The 20082-nt window shown below is 48.3% G+C and overlaps 1 protein-coding gene across 1 annotated transcript in view; it reads right to left on the bottom strand.

Moving 5' to 3' along the window:
• Positions 1-20082, bottom strand: part of GRB10 (growth factor receptor bound protein 10) — a 171141-nt gene that overhangs the window by 132313 nt on the left and 18746 nt on the right. The window contains exon 2 of the mRNA XM_082400525.1: positions 8687-8784. Within this exon, the coding sequence (XP_082256651.1) occupies positions 8687-8737 (51 nt within the window). The 5' untranslated portion in view covers positions 8738-8784. The remainder of the gene's footprint in view (positions 1-8686; positions 8785-20082) is intronic.

The following is a 20082-nucleotide window of genomic DNA, read 5'->3' on the forward strand; positions in this document are numbered from 1 at the left end:
CGAAGGCACGGGCAAGCCCTGGGCACCCCAGCTTCCAACAGGGCCATCCTGCTTCTGGGAAACGGGGCAGAGCCTCCACGCGGGCCGGGCACAGGTGAGACACAACTCAGGGCTGAGCGTGGAGGTCGCGTGGGCAGAAGGTGGCAGTGTGAATGAGGACAGCACAGCAGGTGGCGTTCAGGTCTGTGACGGGCAAACCACGACCCCCGTCCACCTCCCTTAGAAGGTCCAGCCACCTTTCCTGCAAAGAGGGAGCATTAACCTGAGACCCGGGGGCCCGCCTGGACATGTGCAGAAGGTAGGGTGTGCACAGGCGCCCCGACGGCCAGCGGGCGGACCAAGCAGGCCCGCCCAGGCCCCAAGGCATGATGCAGATGACAGTCAGAATGGGTGGGTGAGTGGCTGTGAACAGAAGCCAGGCCGCCCCGACGACGCTGAACAGCCCACCAGGAACCCAGGGCCTGAGTCACCATTCCACAAGCGGATCCTGCCCTCTCCCTGCCCCGGCTCTCACTCTGCTGGCCCCAAGCCCTGCCCCCGTGGCAGCCATGAAACCTTATCAGACAGAGCATTAATCCAGTCCGGCCCCTCAATCGACTGATTGGCCTGCCGGCCGGCATCACACACCTACCCAAGCCAAGCACAGGGCGCCCAGGAGAAGCCAAGAGACAGGATGGGGAGACCCGGCCCACAGGCCCCAGCCCGAGCTACCGGGTACCAGCCGCATGACATGGGAGTTACCAGCACCTGCAAGCCTTGGTCCCCCTAAAAGAAACAGATGCCTAACCTACGCACGGTGCTTGCCATGGTATCAGATGCAGAATGGAACACATAGAAGGTACTCAATAAATATAGCTCTGTGATACTTCAGAAGAAATCCAAGACCTCAAGCCCACACTCTTCCAGAAGTATTTAGTGGGTACAAACAAAAGCTTTCAGGATAGAGCAAGTCTGTCCCTCTCTAATAAATGTATACTTCTAAAATTTTCATTTACATGTACTTACTTGTAGTATTTCATCTAAGACACTCCCCCATTTTAACAATTTTGAAATTTAAACACTTTCCAACCGATCCACATTTAAGGATTATACGTGATAATCTTTATTTTGAATGAAAAGTTGTCATTAAAATTGACCCTTTATCCCATGGCACTTTAGGATCAAGGAAATTCAGTGAGTGTGAATCCCAGGACACAAACACAATGCTTCATCGCAAGGCTCTGAGGAGAGTGGGACCCATGCAGTCCCGACAATGTGAACCCTCACACCCTCCACAGATACAAACGTTAAGAAAAACACACCTGTGGGCTTCCCTGGTGGCGCAGTGGTTGAGAATCTGCCTGCCAGTGCAGGGGACAGGGGTTCGAGCCCTGGTCTGGGAAGATCCCACAGGCCGCGGAGCAACTAGGCCCGTGAGCCACAACTACTGAGCCTGCGCGTCTGGAGCCCGTGCTCCGCAACGAGAGGCCCGCGCACCGCGATGAAGAGTGGCCCCCACTTGCCGCAACTGGAGAAAGCCCTCGCACAGAAACGAAGACCCAACACAGCCAAAAAAATAATAAATAAATAAATAAATAATTTTTTTTAAAAACCCAAAAAACACACCTGTTACCTGGTAGGGGAAATGGCCTTGTCTGCCTTGCTATTCTCATCTGAAAAGGGGAGAACATGAAGGGCTGTGGGAAGATTCCTACTCAGGAAAATCCAAGTGAAGTCCTTGGCATGCCAACCAGCACATAGTTAGCGGCTTGGTTTTCTCACCTGTAAAATGGGTATCACAAAGGTATGAAGGTCCCACCTCTGAGGGTTGGTGGAGGGTAAAGTCAGAGAACCCAAGTCGAGGATCCAGAAGTGCTGAATCTTCTCCCCACTAGCCGGTCTCCACTGAGTGGTAAGCGACGGGTTCCATCAGGAAATGGTGCGGGGTCCCTGCTGGTCCCCCCCACCCCCGCCACGAAGCTCATGGCTGAGGCTCATGGTTTCTGTTTCCTCTGCTTGTCTGTCCCACCAGGGCTGGGAGTCTCTCAAGGCAGGGCTCCCTCCTCCTGCGTCTTGATCCCAGCATCCAGCCGCGGTCGGCCCATCATTCCCAGAACACGAAGGGAATGAACAAATCAGCCACGTGACTCCCAGTGTTTAAAGAAAAGGGCGTTCAACTGATTCCACAAGTGACAGAAAATGTAAACTCATGTGCTGTTTCCTAACACGTCACTGACCATCCAGGAGTCTAATAAATAAAACCAATTGACTACAGTTTGTCACATCAGGGAGAAAATGTTTACCCAAACCAAGTATCATCTACTTTTTTTTTTTTTTTAATTTATTTTTGGCTGCATTGGGTCTTCGTTGCTGCTACATGGGCTTTCTCTAGTTGCGGTGAGCGGGGGCTACTCTTCGTTGCGGTGCGTGGGCTTCTCATTGCGGTGGCTTCTCTTGTTGCGGAGCATGGGCTCTAGGCGTGCGGGCTTCAGTAGTTGTGGCACACGGGCTCAGTAGTTGTGGCTCGCGGGCTCTAGAGTGAAGGCTCAATAGCTGTGGCACACGGGCTTAGTTGCTCCGCGGCATGTGGGATCCTCCCGGGCCAGGGCTCAAACCCATGTCCCCTGCATTGGCAGGCGGATTCTTAACCCCTGCGCCACTAGGGAAGCCCTCTTTTTGAAGTGAATTTGCTACAGTGATTTCAAAGACTTGAAAAGATTATAACCTTGAAGTGACAGAGGCATCACAAAAAAAATCACTTACAAATTCTACTGCTAAAAAAGAATCTACACTCCTCTAACAAATCAGCAGCTCACGTCGTGTAACAAAATAACAGCTCCCATTTAATGAGGTTTGTTTATGTGCCAAGACAAGGCCAGGGGCTCTACATAAGTGACTTTCATTCTCACAGTGACATTGTAAGCAAGGCACGCACAGAGAACCTAAAAGGCGTCCAGTCACGAAGAGCGTGTTGTCAACGCATTCATCAACTGCCAGCTTCACTGTGCAGAACATCTCTTATTAAATAGTGGTTGTTACTAACTTCAGAAATAATCTTGAACGATTTGCAAAACCGCTTTAGGTGAAGGTCCTATCCACTGGAAGAGTCTCATAAAAGTAAGTGACGTCTCATAGTGAACAGACTTGTGGTTGCCAAGGGGGAAGGGGGTGGGGGAGGGATGGATCAGGAGTTTGGGGTTAGCAGATGCAAACTATTACATATAGAACGGATAAACAACAAGGTCCTACTGTACAGCACAGGGAACTATATTCAATATCCTGTGATAAACCATAATGGGAAAGAATATTAAAAAAAAAGAATGCATATATATGTATAACTGAGTCACTTTGTTGTACAGCAGAAATTAACTCAACATTGTAAGTCAACTACACTTCAATAAAAAGATAAAAATAAATAAGTGATGTCTCAGCTGATCTTGGCAACCGTCTCCCCCTACCATGAGGAGTGGGAGGAACTGTCCACAAATTTCTTGAAGAAAACGAAGTCCAATGAAAATGTCTCTTTGCCAAAGTATGGGTGAATAAGATGAGAAACGGAGAAGCCATAGGACGACTCTTTGGCTAAAAAATAAATGACAGTGACCAACTTTGGGAATGGAATTCGATTCCAGAGAATGATCCCAAGTCCAGACCATAAGGGATGAGAGCATCCAGCTCCTTCAGACGCTGCTGAGAGATGGAGCAACCAGATGTGAACCCAACCGAAGACCCAAAGCTGTGTGTGATTGGCAATCGAGGTCTCACGGGTGGGCTGAGTCTTGTCCCTGCCGTCCCCACGATGAGGGAGGAGAGAAGTGGACACAAGGAGGCGCACTTGGGCCTCTGTCCACCCAGAAGACTCACTGCACTAACAGATGTTCTAACACAGGAGGTGGTCTGCAGAGGGCCAGATGCTGCTCAGCTCTGCTGGTGAGGCCCAAAAGCAGCCACAGACGAGATGTTAAGTGAAGGAACATGGCCGTGTTCCAATAAAACTTTATTTACAAAAGCAGGCAGGGGCCAGATTTGGCCCACAGGCTGTGGTTTGCCAACCCCTGCCCTGCAAGGGAAGGCTCCTGGCCTGAAGGCTCAGGAATGCACAATTGAAATGCGGCCAAAGGAAGCAACCTGCAGAGACGTGGGGCCGAGACAGAATTCATGAAATTACAGATGGGGATGTAGGGGAAGAGGGGCTATCGCGGGAAGGCTGTTGTTTCACCCTGTACTGGCAAAGGGAGTTGCAGAAGGGCAAGATCACAAGGACAGTTTCTACGACGTTTGACTTCTAATACAAGTGGATGCATTTTCAAATCAGAAATCGGAAAAAATATTATAAAAGTAGAAATAAATATTTGGATTCAATATCTGAAGATTCGCCAGTAATCTTTTTTTTTTTTCCCCTCTATCAAACGTGGTTTTTATTCAACTGACAAGCACTTTTCTATAGCTGCACTTGTGGAACATCACATGGCAAAAACAGGAGTTTTTTTCTGTAGACTTTTTTTCCCCTTATTAGAAATGAGACTGGTCCTAAAAATATAGGTAGAAATAAATTTAAATTCACAAAAAACTGCATTCATGAGCCTGAAGCTGAGGATGGGGCTGAGCCTCTGGCTGAAGCTGGGCCTGAGGCTGTTCTGAACCTTGACCCTTGATAGGAGATTCCAGGTGCCTAGACTGCAGAGACCCAGGCTTAGTTTTCCGAGGTTGGCCTCGGGCCTGGGTAAGAGAGGTGGCAAAGGTGCTGAAGCCTGCTAACTCACCCTTCAGAGGGAAGGAGGCTGGGCTGGGTGTTGCCACTTTCAAGGAATCCGTTTCCTGAGTTATCACATCCTCAGGAACTAAGCTCCCCTCGGTTCCTTCCACAAAGATACCGGTCAAAGAGGGCAACACCCAGGAGCGGTCCTAACCCAGGGAGACTGCCCGAAGTATCTGGAATGAGCGAAGCCGCTTTGTGTGAGGGAAGAGCTGACGCTTGCTGAGTTTTCCTTTCTGGCGCTCTTGCTCTGGGATGCTAGAAGCTGTGATATCAACCTCTCCATCTCTTCGAACCCTATGGCCACGGACGGCAGCTGCAGTCTCCTCCTTTTCCTCCTCTTCCACGCCACTGGTCTCCTCCATGATCCGCGGAAGGCCACGCCTCCGCCCCAGGCCTTCCTCTGGCCCCTGAGCTCTACCTCAGATCGCCCAGTTCGCTTGGCCAGAGCAGTTTTCAGTCTCCGGAGCCGGCCTTCAACAATCCACTTGTTTTTCCTGTAGCGGGACATACTCTCCAGACTCTTGTCAATCTCACCGATGCCGAGGGCGGAGCCACAAGGAAGGCCAGGACAGCGGCCTTCTCTTGGGGTGGCTAGGCTTGAAAAGGCTGGGTGTGCAGGCTGTCACCGAGGGCCGTCTCCTCTCCATACGCCATGAGGGGCCGCGCAGGATCTCAGACCCACTGTCTCTTGTCAGTGGGATCAAGGACACCTTCTCCCCCAAGATCTTTAAGGACTGACAGGAACCTTAACAACCTATCTCAAATTTCAAACCTACATTCAAGCATCTCGTTTCTACATCACAGTTCAACACTTTACTCAAATGTCTGTACCTGAACTCATTTTTATTTCCTGGGTGTGTGTGTGTGTGTGTTTCTGAAGGATAGCGAATGTTATTTTATGTATAATAAAGAAACAAAATGTACCTCATAATAGGTGCATAATCAGAACCCTGGAGGATATGGATAGGAAATAAGAATTTTCTGGACTTGAGAAAGATGACCCAGGGTCCAGGGCGGCCCGGACACCGAGCCCCCCGGTGTACCTGAGGGACCCAGTTCCGACAGGTCGAGTCAGATTCTGCAAGATGTGAGCCATGAAGAAACTTCTCGGTTCAGAGCTTTGGGGATTTTAGAACTGCAGACAGTGGGCTGTAGGCCTCTATTTACAAATCCTCAAAGACTCTCCTTCCTAAGTGACTGAAATCCAGACCCCTCCCTGGCTCTTCAGGCCAGGTGTGCTGGCCTCTGGCCCCTGAAAAGGCTCTGCCCCAGCCCGGCCCGGGTGCTGCCCCGCAGCTCTGGGCACTCCCTCCAGGGGGGTCTCCCTGACTTCCTGGCCTCTCTCTCTCCCGCTGTCGGATTTTCTTTGCTTGAGAATCATGATCATTACTCACGATTATCTCATTTGCCAGTTTCCCCATGACCCTCTCCCCTACTAGGAGTCAAGAGCCCCAGGAAAGCAGCTGCTGGAGAAGAGCTGCCACCCAGCGCTCACACTGCAGGTGGCACCTGGCTGGCATTCAATCAACATCCAAGGAATTAAAGAGGAACTCCTTGGCGGTCCAGCGGTTAGGACTCCGCACTTTCACTGCTGAGGGCCCGGGTTCGATCCCTGGTCGGAGAACTAAGATCCCACAAGCTGCACCGCACAGCCAAAAAGAAAAAAACAAAACAAAACAAAACAAACAAACAAACAAATAACAAAAAAAACCAAGGAATTACAGGGAACGACGCTGGGTGGGCGATTAAGACCAGGCTGGCCCAGTGCCGGGTAACTTCCACACCCTTCTCCAAATTCCCGCGTCACCCTGACAACACCATGCACCCTGTTCACCAGCAGGGACACTGAGGCATCCCATGGTTTCCCCCAAGACCACAGAACCATGACAATATCACAGTTTAAAGGAACAGCCTAAGTCAAACAGTGAAGTAGTTCACCCCCCCTCCACCAGCACCCCCATCCCATGCCCCCCACCAACCTGCTGCCTCTGTCCCTGAAGCAGGAAGCAGGGTGATTAAATGCACAAAATCCTTCTGGTGCTTCTATGTCCAGAACAAACTCGACTGAGCAGCGACTCATTGACTGAACCCTAATCCAAGCCACAGCGATGAGTGAGCAGCTAGAATGAGAACATTATTTGTACGCTGACGATCTTACAAAGAAATTCTTCTCTCTAAAAACTTGGAGATGTATCTATTTGCTGTAACTGCAGATTACTCAAGACCGAACGCGTTGTAAATCATCCCATGTTCTGAGAAATTCTGGAACTGTCGGCTGATTTTTCCAGGAACAGAGGGTAAGAGCTGCCAAGCCCGCCTGCTGGACTCTCGCAGGAGTGCAACAGTGCCTGCAAAAGCCGCGGCACGGCATGACGGAGCCCTTCCTCCCGGGGTGACAGGCTCCGCTGGCAGGGCCCACCGTGGGTCCGCGGCCTCCTGGCTCCTGGGAAGAGCCTTGGGCAACTGGGACGGCGACTACACCTAACACGTCCGCGAAGCCAGGCACTGGCTACAGCTGGCACTCCTGCCATCCCTGCCTGGACCAGAGGAAATCTGAGATGCCAGTGGGTTGAGCTAAGAGGGCCTTGGGGTGGAACCTTCCCTACGTCCTATCTGGCCCTTACGGTTCACTCTGTGACCAGCAAAGAGGACGTTGCTCAGCTAACTTGCAGACACACTTCCCTGGGGAAGGTTTTCCCTGCAGTTCACTGAACCCATTTCCCTGGGAGCACCGGTGCCAAGTGTAAGGCTGGCAGGCTGGGGTGACAACCAGCCGAAGCTGAGCGGTCAAGTGAGAGCTGAACCCATGACCCATAGCGGCGTCACGGAGCTTCAGTCGACAGGGTGAGGCAACCCCGGCCTCTTTAAGACCCAGAGAATGATCACACAGGAGGCAGAGGGCAGGACCTGGAGAACACTCACCCACTGAACAGGCTGGGGGCCACCAGCAAACTTCACGGCTCTGCAAAGGTTTTAGCCCCCTTGTCTCGCTTGAAACTGACTGTGGCTTTGCCTCAAATCCAGTAATCACAGTGAATGCTACTCCTAATCTCCAGTCTTTCTTCCAAGACCTCTTTCTCTTTGACACCAAAAAAATTAAAAAGACACCTCTCTGCAGCCCCTATGCTATGGGCAAATTATCATCACTGCAGCTAAGCACAGACTTCACAGATGAAGGGAGAGAAAAGCAAGCTCAGAGAAGTGCAAATATCAGATCAAGGGACTTCAAAACGTAAGACTCCTGCTGGAAAAACAGAAGCCAAGAGAGAGGTGGCACTGAGAGAGAGGTGGCATAAGTGCTTCACATGCTGAAGGGCTGAGAAGGAGAAACCAAGATTCACTTGTCGAATCCAAAGATCTAAGGATCAAATGTATCTGTCTACACCATAAAGCCAAAGTTCAAACAAAAACCTGCCACAGGAGATAAAGGACACTTACAGATGAAACTCGTCCAACAGCCCATGCAGAAGGGCTGCAGGTGAACCTGCAGTCCCACAAAGCCTGCCTGATGCTATCGGGGTGGGAAGGGCTCCACCCGTGACAGGCAGGTCACCGCTGGGCCGAGGACCTTCTCTTTCCTACTTCCTCGCCCCAGAAGCTCACGCCTCTGCTTGAAATCCCAACATTCGCCACCCTTCCCACTCACCACCTGGAGTTTCAGGGCCCAGCGGGGGATAACACAGGGCCCGCTTCACTGCAGGGAAGTGTGCGCTACGATGCAAATCTTGTAGAAAAGGAGGCTGCGGTCACAGTGACGAGCTCTTCCAAGCAAAGCAAGGAAGGCCGTGCGAAAGTGCCTGGTCTTGGCGCTGAAGGGCGCGTCCACAGCCCCCCGCTCAGCACTTCCTCCTTGACCTGCTAGTGATGGATGGTCAGGTTATGAGCTACATTTGTGCCCCGGCCCTTGGCCAGCACACTGCCAGAATCCGCTGCCACACTCACTCATACCTGGTAGTATGGATGGTGCAGAAAGGAATCTGGGCCGCCCGCTAAAGCCATCGGTTCCTTCCTGCCGTCTTCAAATCGCGTGGACTGGGCCGCGGCACCTGGAACGAAGACAGACCGTGAGAAGCCCGGCCAGACGGAAAGCCCGCCGCTCACCGGCGGCTCACAGGCAGCGCGCCTGCACAGGTGACGCCGGACACCACTCGGATTCCGGGGGCGCCAGGGGGCTGGCACCAACACCAGAACCTCGAGCAGCCACCTGTGGTCACAGGGCCCGTGGGGCAGAGGCACGCAGAGGGGTGAGGGGGACGGCCATCCACAGTGATTAACATCCTGAAGGCTTTCCGAGACTTTGGGCGACACAGACCGCCTGAGTCCAGAGAAGCACTGCGGGGTGCTGGGGCGCTGCCGGCGTCCTCTGAGCACCCGCCGTGTAAATGCTGCCTCCGCCAGCCGCAGCCTAGAAGGAGCCACTGTCAGTGGACGTCACACCACCACCTACCGGGTCCAGGCGCTCCCTGCGGGCACCAGGCTGGGAACAACACTCATGGGCAGGGCCTCTGGAATGGACGTTAAGACCCGCCGACTCCCAGGAGAGCCGGGGCGACACCAGCTCCGTGAAGATGCACACTCGGCTGCTGCAAGGAGCCCCCGACAGGCCGGGCAGGGAGGTCCTGCCTTCCTCCTTAATCTCCTGGGGTACAACCACACACCTGATCTGTGCAAGACAGTCAGTGAGCGTTTCGGAGCCGACCCCAACACACCCCACCCCCTGAAAAATGCAGAGGACTGGGGCAGGGGTGGGGCGCACAGCACCCTGGTCCAGACCGGGGACCCAGCACCCCTTTGTTTCTGGACACAAAAAAACGCCACGCCTGACGCTCACAGACAAGAGACCACCTATGATGTGACATTCTCCAAGAAACCTCTTTCCGCGAGGACAGGAGACTGTTACGAGTCACACTCTGGACCGCAGCGGGGGGATTCCAGGCAGAGAAAGGAACCAGTGTCATGGTCGTGAAGAGTCCCCTCGCCTGCTCCACACACACACACACACACACCATTCCTCTCTCTCAGAAATCACCGGAATTAAGAACATTTTCAGGAACAGTGGCAACCGCCATTAACACTCTCTGTCATAATCCACCCCAGAGGCATCCTGGACCGTCGGTGCCTCTGCGGCCCCGCGGCCCTGAAAAATTCGTAACTCCTGACCATGGGAGGCTTTCTCCAGCCTCTGCACCCACAGGCTTTGTTCTCAACTCCATCAGCAGCTAAGTCCTGCTACCCTGTAGGACTGAGCTCAGGGATCACCTCCTCCAGGAAGCCCCCCTGAATTGCCCCTCACCAATCACCACCACCCACGACAGCTCAGTCAGTGTCCACTCTGGGCTCCTGGGCCACATGCTGGGCTCACACCCATCCTTCCAGCTGCTCCCTGGTAACAGAACTCTCTCCGTGGCAGCCCCCAGCCTCACTCTCAGGAAGCACCGGCGGAGAGACACTGCCTGGCTCTTCAGGGCCTGTGTCCACGCAGGCAGGGTTCACAAAGGGGGCTCAGGGGGCCATCAGCATCACGCTGTCAGAGGGGAGAGAACCAGACAGCAACAAGGGCCACCTGCCACGTCCAGGGCTACGTGGAGGGACACCCTCCGCCCCCACGGGGACAGGCAGGCATCCAGTGTCCCCTCCAAGCGGACGGCTCACCCCTGAGGCTGCGTTTCAGTGAACAGTAACCAGAGCCTCGATGATGCGTGAACCGGGAAACAGAGCTGAGAAGTTGTTTCCCAATCTTACCCTCCGGGGCCTGTAAAGGCTTATTTCCCTGAAGTAGCTTTACTATGAGAAAAATAAGAAAAATTGAGAAAATGGTTCGCTTCTCTCAATGAAAGAATAGAAAACCCAGGAAAAAAGGGACTGGAAGAAATACTACAGACAAGGACCTGCTCAGGACAAGACAAACCGATGCTGGTTCCAGCAGAACCAACGCTGCAGGGAACTAAATCCACGGGAGAGAAATTCCAGAAGCACCGCAAACAGCCCCCAGAGAGGATGAGCTAAAGCACAATGGCACAATGTGACGCGCAGGACTCAGAGGACAGACCGGGAAAGACCAGAAATCGTCACGGGATTTCTCCCTCAACTCACAGGCTCAGTTTTCTAGAACTCAGAAATAAAAGACTCACAGAAGCTTCCCAGAGGAAAACTGAAAGACTTAGGTAGGGCATAAAATTAGGGATACTAATTCCACCAAACATGATGGCAAAAAAAAAATCAAGGTCAGATCCAGTTATGGGCTGAACTGTGTCCCCCTCACCCCGCCCCAAACTCACATGTTGAAGCCCTAACCTCCAGGACCTCAGAATGTGGCCATATTTGAAGGTAGGGTCTTTAAAGCGGTAATCAAGGCAAAATGAGCCATTACCGTGGGTCCTGATCCAACATAAGAGATGAGGACACAGACACACACAGAGGCACGACCACGTGAGGACCCGGGGAGAAGACGGCCATCCACACGCCCAGGAGAGAGGCCTCAGGAGGGACCAGCCCTGCCCACACCTTGACCTCAGACTTCTGGCCTCCAGGGCTATGAGAAAATAAATTTCTGTTGTTTAAGCCACCCAGTCTATGATACTTTATTATGGGGGTCCTAGAAAACTAATACAGACCCAAAATTATTAAAACACTACCAAACTGTCCTCACAGCTAAAAGGAACAGAAGCATTTACTGTCACCCAGTTATGTCTTCTGCAAGGTCTCTGGGACTCTTTAAATCACCAGCACAGAAACACAAGGACGGCCCGCGAGAGGCCACTGGGCTGGAGAGACCTGGCAATGGTAACAAGATGGCAGAGGTGCTTTGTCCCCCCCTGGCAGGACGGGTGAGGCTGGTGGCCTCCCTGCCGCCTCCGCAGGACCAACAGCCCCCAGGCCTTCAGACTGTTCCAGCCCTGAGGCCACTCGCCCCCGTGGCAGTTTCGTCTCCTGTGTCCGTCTGTCCAGACTCTACCACCCAGCCCTTTAACCAGACACCAATGGGGGGTTGCTCCGAAGGCATTCTGTAGAAGTGGAAACATCTGCAGACGCTGGACTTGAAGCAAGTCCCCTCCACGTTGGGGGTGGGCCTCGTGCCATCAGCTGGAGGCCTTAAGAGCAAAGACGGAGGTTTCCTGGAGAAGAAGGAATCTGGCCTCGAGGCTGTAGCAAACTCCTGCCCCACGGATCCCAGACTTGCCGGCCTCACCCTCACTGGAGCCAATTCCTTAAAATAAATCTCCGAATACACACACGTAACACCCCAGCCACTTGCTGTAAGATCCCAGGGTCAGGCCACGATGCCCCGTAGGCCTCCCCACCGCAAACACACGGCCGCGTGGGTCTGACGACTCTATGGGCCACTGCCCGGCGCCCACCACGTCCTCCCCACCCCTCAGCCCTTTCAACAAACACTCCTCCTGCCTTCCGCCCTCACTGCAGACGCGCTTTCCTGGGGGCGCTGTTTTTCTCCCCTTCACCGCACTCCCAATGGCCTGGGGGAGGGGTCGGTGTGCTCCGGGCCCCTCCTTTCTGCACAGAGGACAGCCCTCCTGGCCCCTAAGGACCCTCTCTGTGCCCCTCCCATCAGGCTGTCCCACGTCCCCACCTCCCCCGCTGTCACTGCCCTCTTCCCCCCTCACCCATGCATCCTGCTTGCCCTACCTCGCACGCCCTCAGGAACTCCTGGACGTAGTCGACATACGGAGACGTACTGTTATTGTCCCCTGGAAGCTGCAAACGTAATGGGGGTTAAGAGTGCTGAAAATATTTAAATGTGCCAGTTTTATCACCTAAATATCACCTATGAAAGTACTGGGTCGGCCAAAAAGTTCGTTCGGGTTTTTCTGATGTTACAGAAAAACCCGAACGAACTTTTCGGCTGACCCAATATTTGCCGGATGTGATTGCTTCCCAGCCAGAAAAATACATATCCCATAAGCCCTGCTGAGTAGGTTCTTTGGGAAAAGAAAACTATAGTTAGACACAGCAAAAGGTTTGGATTAACTGGTCTCTAATAAGATGTATCAAACCCAAAGCTAACATCACATTCAATGATGAAAGATGGAAAGCTTTTCCCTCTAAGATCACAAACAAGGAAGGTAAGGATGATCCTTTCACCACTTCTACTGAACAAAGTATACGAAGTTCTAGCCAGAAGAATCAAGCAAGAAAAAGAAATAAACAACATCCAAATGGGAAAAGAAGAACTAAAGTTATCTCTGTTCACAGATGACATGATCTTATCTGTAGAAAACCCTAAAATTTACAAACACACACACACACCCCCTAGAGCTAAATAAATAAATTCATCAAATCTATAGGATACAAAAGTCAACATGCAAAAATCAGGTGTGTTTCCAAACATTAACAATGAAAAATCTGAAAAAGAAATTAAGAAAACAACTCCATTCAAAATAGCATCAAAAATAATAATTAAGAATAAATTTAACCAAGGCAGCAAAAGACTTGTGCACCAATTACCAAATGTTGCTATAAGAACATAAATAAGCTATAAGGCAAACATTATGTATTCATGAGTTGAAATATTTAATATTGTTAAGATGATAATACTATCTAAAGCAATTTATAGATTCCATGTAATCCCTATCAAAGACCCACTGGCATTTTTTGCAGAAATCGATATAATGTTTCTAAAATTCATAAGGATTCTCATGGGACCCCAAATAGCCAAAAAATCTTGAAAAAGAAAAGCAAAGTTGGAGGACTGACATTTCTTGATTTCAGAACTTACTACAAGACTATGGTAATCAAGACAGTGTGATATTGGCATAAGGACAGACATAGACTAATGGAATAGAACAGAAAGCCCAGAAAGAAACCCTCACACATGGTGGACTGATTTTTAACAAAGGTCCTGAGACCATTCACTGGGCAACAGGACAGTCTTTTCGACAAGTGGCTCTGGGAAACTGGATATCCACATGCAAAAGAATAAAGTTGGACTCTTACTTTACCCTACAAACAAAAATTAATTAAAAATGGATTAAAGACCTAAATGTAGAGTTAAAACTATAAAACATATGGAAAAATTTTCATGATATTGGATTTGACAATGATTTCCAGGATATGACACCAAAAACACAGGCAACAAAAGAGAAAAACATATAAACTGAACTTCATCAAACTTAAAAAAATTTGTGCATCAAAGGACACTCTCAAGAGAGTGAAAAAGACCCACAGAAAGGGACAAAATAGTTACAAATCATATATCTGATAAGGGATTAATAGCCAGAATAAATAAAGAGCTCCTGCAACTCAACAACAAAAAAGCAAAGAACCAAATTCAAAAATGGGCAAAGGACTTGACACTTCTCCAAAGAAGATACACAGATGATCAACAAGCATGAGAAGATGCTCAATATCTCTAGTCGTTAGGGAAATGCAAATCAAATCACAATGAGATACCAGGAAAATAATAAGTATGGTGAGGATGTAGGAGAAATTGGAACCCTTCTGCACTGCTGGTGAGAATGTAAAATGATGCAGCCTCTATAAAAAATGGCATGACAATTCCTCAAAGAATTAAACACAGAATTAACACAAGTTCCAGCAATTCTATTTCTAGGTATACACCCAAAAGAATCGGAAGCAAGAACTCAAACAAGTACCTGTATATGCATGTTCACAGTAGCACTGTTCACAATAGCCAAAAGGTGGAACTAAACCAAGTGTCCATTGAAGGATGAATGGATAAGTAACATGTACTATAAACAAACAAAAGACTATTATTCAGCCTTGAAAAGGAATGGAATTTTGATACACGCTACAACATGGATGGACCTTAAAGACATTATGCTAAGTGAAATAAACCAATCACAAAAGGACAAATACTGTATGATCTTACTTGTATGAGGTGCCTAGTTGAGAGACAAAAAGTAGAATGAAGGTTACCAGAGTCTGGGAGGTGGGGGGTTTGTTTAATGGGCACAGAATTTCCATTTGGGATGATGAAACAGTTCTGGAAATAGACAGCAGTGATGTTTACACAGCTTTATGAACGTACTTAATTCCACTGAGCTGCACACTTAAAATGGTTAAAATGGCAAATTTTATGTTTTGCATATTTTATCCCCATGTTTAAAAAAATTATTGATAAGTTGGCTAATCAGTGAGCTTCCTTTAATAAATTAACAGCTTTCACTAATTTTTATAATACAACCATGAGAGTCGGCAGAATTTCTTAGGATACTAAAGCTCAGAGACGTATAAGGCAGTGATTCCAAATATAGCTCTTGTTTATTCAAGCTTTTCCATTTTGATGTATCTTGAGCCTTTCTCAGTTCTGTGACTCTGTGTAACCCACCTGTCTAGGAGGTGAAATTGAACCCATCCATCAAGTCCTGCATAAAAATTATCTCATAATTTGTCACCCATACCTGACAGACTAAAAGCTCTATCATTATCCTGTTCTCATGGAGACTAAAAAACCTGTACCCACTCTGGACAGAAAACCTCACTTCTTTTTTTTTTAATTGAAATAGTTGATTTACAGTATTGTGTTAACTTCTGCTGTACAGCAAAGTGACTCAGTTATACACATATATACATTCTTTTTCATATTCTTTTCCATTAGGGTTTATCACAGGATATTGAATATACTTCCCTGTGCTGTACAGTAGGACCTTGTTGTTTATCTGTGTTAACAGTTGGCATCTGCTAACCCCAAACTCCCAACCCATTACCTCTCCCAGCCCCCTTCCCTGTAGCAACCACCAGTCTGTTCTCTATGTCTGTAAGTCTGAGGAAACCTTACTTCTAAATGCCCTAACAACAGTACAGAGGTAATGATATAGTGCGCTACTTTAAAGAGGTTAAATTTTAAATCATTGGTGGATTTAACAAAAATGGTGTGCTCCATACAGATACTGAGGAACAGTTTACAAAGCAGGTCAATATTGCAACTTTCTATCTATGATGATAAAAGGCATTCTCATTAACATGCGTAGAATTATGAAGAAATTGTACCAATCACTACTGTCTCTTCCATTCCTTTGATGCAAGGGGCTCCTTGCTAAGTTCCGCTTGCTGTCTTGTTTCCATACGTCCCTTTAATTCTGAAAGTTCAGTCCTCCTGTGCGTGAATTCTACTCTAAAGAATGTATGTCCCATTTCGACTGAGTTTTGAACTTGTGATAAAGATTTAAATAATCTTCTTCATAAAGTTTGCTCTGTTTTCCTTATTGGACTGTAGTTCAGAAACACAGTTCAGGCAAAGTCAAAAGTTTGCTGATTCTAGAGTCAACATTTTTCTTAACACTGTCAATATTTACACTTCTGGACCCAGCAGCTGAACTTGAACATGCCTTTGTTCTTTTCATGTTTATGTGGTTTTTTTTTCACTTTAAGGGCAATGTGTACTAAATTAAAACGGTACAATTGTCATAAACTTGAAAAGTGCTGCACTCAACAACCCTTTTTCTGAAAAGTACGTGGGGCGTTCCTCCCTGGAGCTCTGCAGACTCAGGCTGACGCAGATGACGTGCTTATTCATGCCTTTCACATCACGACCAACTACAGATGACACTCATGGTGGATTTAAGCTGTTCAGCACTCCGCCCGCCGAGAAGGCTGACTGTGGTGGGCGCAGCGGGCGCCCGGGTGGATCCCGCAGCCTCCCCGCGACCCCGGCTCAGCCAGTGCGAAGACTGCAAGCAGCCCGCCCCAACCCTTCCCCTTCTGCTCTGTTCTCCTCGTTAAAGGTGCTTTTCGTGACCTACGGACTTGACTTCCAGGCACAACGATGGGTTGCGACCCACAGTGTGAAAACAGGGCCAGGCTGGGGCCTGCAGTCCGCGCCCACCTCCAGGTTCACGGGCTGTCCTCCTGCAGCCTTCAGGCTGCTGCCCACTGGCCGCTCCATCCCCACACTGCCCCCTGCTTTCCAGGCACCTGCTCCAGACTGGCCCCTGTGCCCACCTCCATCTCCGACCCACTCCTAGAAAAACACGACGCCTCTGCTTAAGGCAGCCAGCCGCGCCCAGGACCCCCTGAATCCCAGACTGTGTGAATGGGCCCTTTCTGTTTTCAGGTAACCACACATCCAGAATGTGCATTTAATACTGCTGAGAAACTCCGCTCCATTTCCTCAGGAAATGTTCTCTGTGCTCCCCAGAGCGTCTGTTTCATTCTTTCTCTTCTCCCCCCGCAAACGCCGCCCCCCTTGCAGCACCCTCAGGTGCTCAGCACCCACACGCCTGCCTCTGCCGACCCTGCAGCACGCGCTGTGAGCTTATGGCCCTGTCATCTCTGGCCACAGCCACAGCCAGCACTGGACATCAATCCAAGCTCACTGTGGGTAGTTACTAAACCCCTCCTCGTTCAAAAACTCAGCCTGGATGCCTGCCGCACCCAGACAGCACGTAGTAGGGCCTCAAGAAGCATCTGCCAACTAATAAGGCTAAACGGCATCACAGCATAATATACAATGTATAGTAAACAATGTATAACATATAATGTATAATAGCGTAAAACTAAATAGTACAATTGTTGGTGGGCAGGTTAAATAATAAAATTTAGTTTAAACATTAAATATTGTGGTCATTTCATAATAAACTTAAATAATTACACTGTACAACTTAAACTTACACAGTTTTGTATGTCAATTATATCTCAATAAAACTGGAAAAAATTAACAAAAAAATTTTAAAAGAAAAAACAGAAGAATTAAAATCGAAAGGAGAAGTCTCAAATCTTAAAATGAATCCCTGTAGGATTTGTTAAAAAGAAATCTGTACCTTTCATAAAAGGCAGAGATCCTGCTCCTTACCAGGGAAAATATACCTGAGCAATGTTCACGATATTTTAAGATAATCACTTGCAGAATTGAAAGCAGAATACTTGCCTTTTCAATCATCATAAGAGGATAAAAATAAACTAGTAATACTTGAAACATCAAAGGGAAAATAGAAAACAGGCAGATGAGGAAGCATTCAAAGCAGAAGAAACTGGTTCAGAAGACGGACGACGTGGAGCAATAAATGTCAACTGTCCAGTTCCCTTCTTCCGAAAATAATATTCAAACATATTCCGACGTAAAACAAAATACCCAAAGCAAAGTGAAACAGAAAAGCTTTAAAAAGAGAGCTAGAAAAGGGAGAGACAGAGACAGAACAGGCAAAGGACACACACTCAAACACAACAACAACAGTGGCGGCAATGATAGAAAAGTATCATTAAAACAAAGAAACACTAATCCACACAGATAAAAGTGTAATTAGTAACGAGCAAAAGCAGTATTAGGTGTTCACCCTCCAACTAACAGATCAACACTATACACGAATCTTGAATTATAAAAATGGATGCTATGCTTCAGTAAAAAGTTTACACTAAAAGCAAACCAACCAACCAAAACCCCTAAGACCTCCAAGGAGAAACTGAGAAAAAGCGTTTGTTGTTGGACACTTGTGCTGATCACTGAGGGCAAAGGAAGGAATCAAACCGGGATAAAAAGAATGCACAACACCCTGCCATGATGAGACAGAATTAATGAATATGCATGAAAAGTGCACATGTGCAAATATTTACAAACACCTGTGAAATGATTTTAAAAAATACTAAGCCACAAAGAATAGCAGTGCATCTTGCTAACACATAAAGATCTCTGAGCTAAGAAACACCTGTGCTGAGCCCCTTCCCCCCTGTGACATGAAGGCACAGACCCGATTCCACGGGTACCAGGGTGGACACAGGGACAGCCGGCCACCGTGCCAACCTGCCCTGAGCGAGAGCCAAACACAACACAGCTAGAAATTAAAAACGTATGTGTAAAAAGCAACAAGTCAGCCACTTGAAAATTAAAAACGAGCACTGGCCTAAATAGCTGGCCCGAGGAGAAAATTAATACAATAACCGTCTCTGGGCAGTTAGGTCAATGAGCACCATCCCTCGTGGAGAGACGTAGCACAAAGCAAGAGAAATGACAGGAGAACTAATAAGGCCATGACTCTTGCACCGTCTACAAAGGAAAAAAGAAATTATATAAACAATGTGAATCCAGCCTTGAACCAGAAGGAAGGAAATCTGGTCAAAAACAAACCAGAAAGTAAAACATAACAAAATTTATGAAACTCCAAGAAAGATAATAAAAGACAAAATTCTTAAAAATACAATTTAAAAACCCACCAATACACAAAATTTTAATTAAAAAAAGGAATATAATGATTTTTTTTCATCATATGGTAATTTCATGGGCATTAGTAAAGAAAGAAATCTGGTAATTTCAATGAAATTATAACTTTCATGAGAAATATAAACCGAAATCAGAATAAACTAAAAAATAAATCTTACGATCAAATTGAGTAAAACCCACCCTCCTTCCACCTATATATTTCCAACATAAAGAAAACCATGTACTTGTTTAGACCAGGCCCTGGGTTCACTGTGTCTATGGATTTGTGTGTGTATGATTCCCACTGTTTACAAGAGGAAATGAGGCAGGATGGTCAAGGTCCCAGGGCTAGTGATGAGAAGGCCTGAGGAAGGTAAGAGAGCTCAGTCCGGAAGTCCACGCCCTTAACCAGAACCCAGCAACCCTGGGGTTTTCAGATTATGAACAGACAGCACAAGCATCACCTGGGAACTTGTTAAAATACAAATTTCAGCCCCGACCTGGGCCTACTAAATCAGAGACTTTGGGGGTGAGGCCTGCAAAGCAACACGTTTTTCAGGACTGTCAGGCGGTACACTCGGGCCGACCCGGCGCCCGCCACTGGGCTGCACGGCAAATCCATTCCGGGAGTTTTTAAAACTCCAATTACCTGGGCTGGACCCCAGACCAGGGAAAACAAGATCTCGAATTGGGGGAAGGGGCGTTGTTCTAAGCTCCTCGGGCGTTTCTGATGTTGAGAACCACCGCTCTCATCTTTTTCTTTTACAATTATTATTCCCTTTTTTTATGATGTTGGCAAGGGAAAAAAAATGGGAGAAAACTGCAACAAAGCTTTGAAGAATCACGCCTCTCTTTCTGGGGGCTGGGTGTGGGGGGACCCTACAACTACGAAGCTGTTTGAAGTGAAAAATATACACTCAGCTTTCAAAATGGCCATAACCGAACGCTAAGGGCTAGATTCCCAACTGGCAGCTTGTGCCCCGTACGTTTTTGCCTTTGAAAAATCTATTATTTTTTCCTATGCAAATATAAAGAATCCCTTTTAGAACGCCAATTTTCGCCTTTCTCCATCAGGCACTGGTGGAAGGGCAGGGGGAGGGCGCAGGTTAAACAGCCATGAGAACTACCTGCAGCAAAGAATGACCCCGTCATTGCAAACTGTGTGTCCTTAGGGACCAGGGTCTAAGTCTGACCATGTGTGTGAGCAGGACCTAGGGTTTCACGTCTCAGTACT

This window comes from Balaenoptera borealis, assembly GCF_965194805.1.
Source record: "Balaenoptera borealis genome assembly, chromosome: 7".
NCBI classification, from domain to species: domain Eukaryota; kingdom Metazoa; phylum Chordata; class Mammalia; order Artiodactyla; family Balaenopteridae; genus Balaenoptera; species Balaenoptera borealis.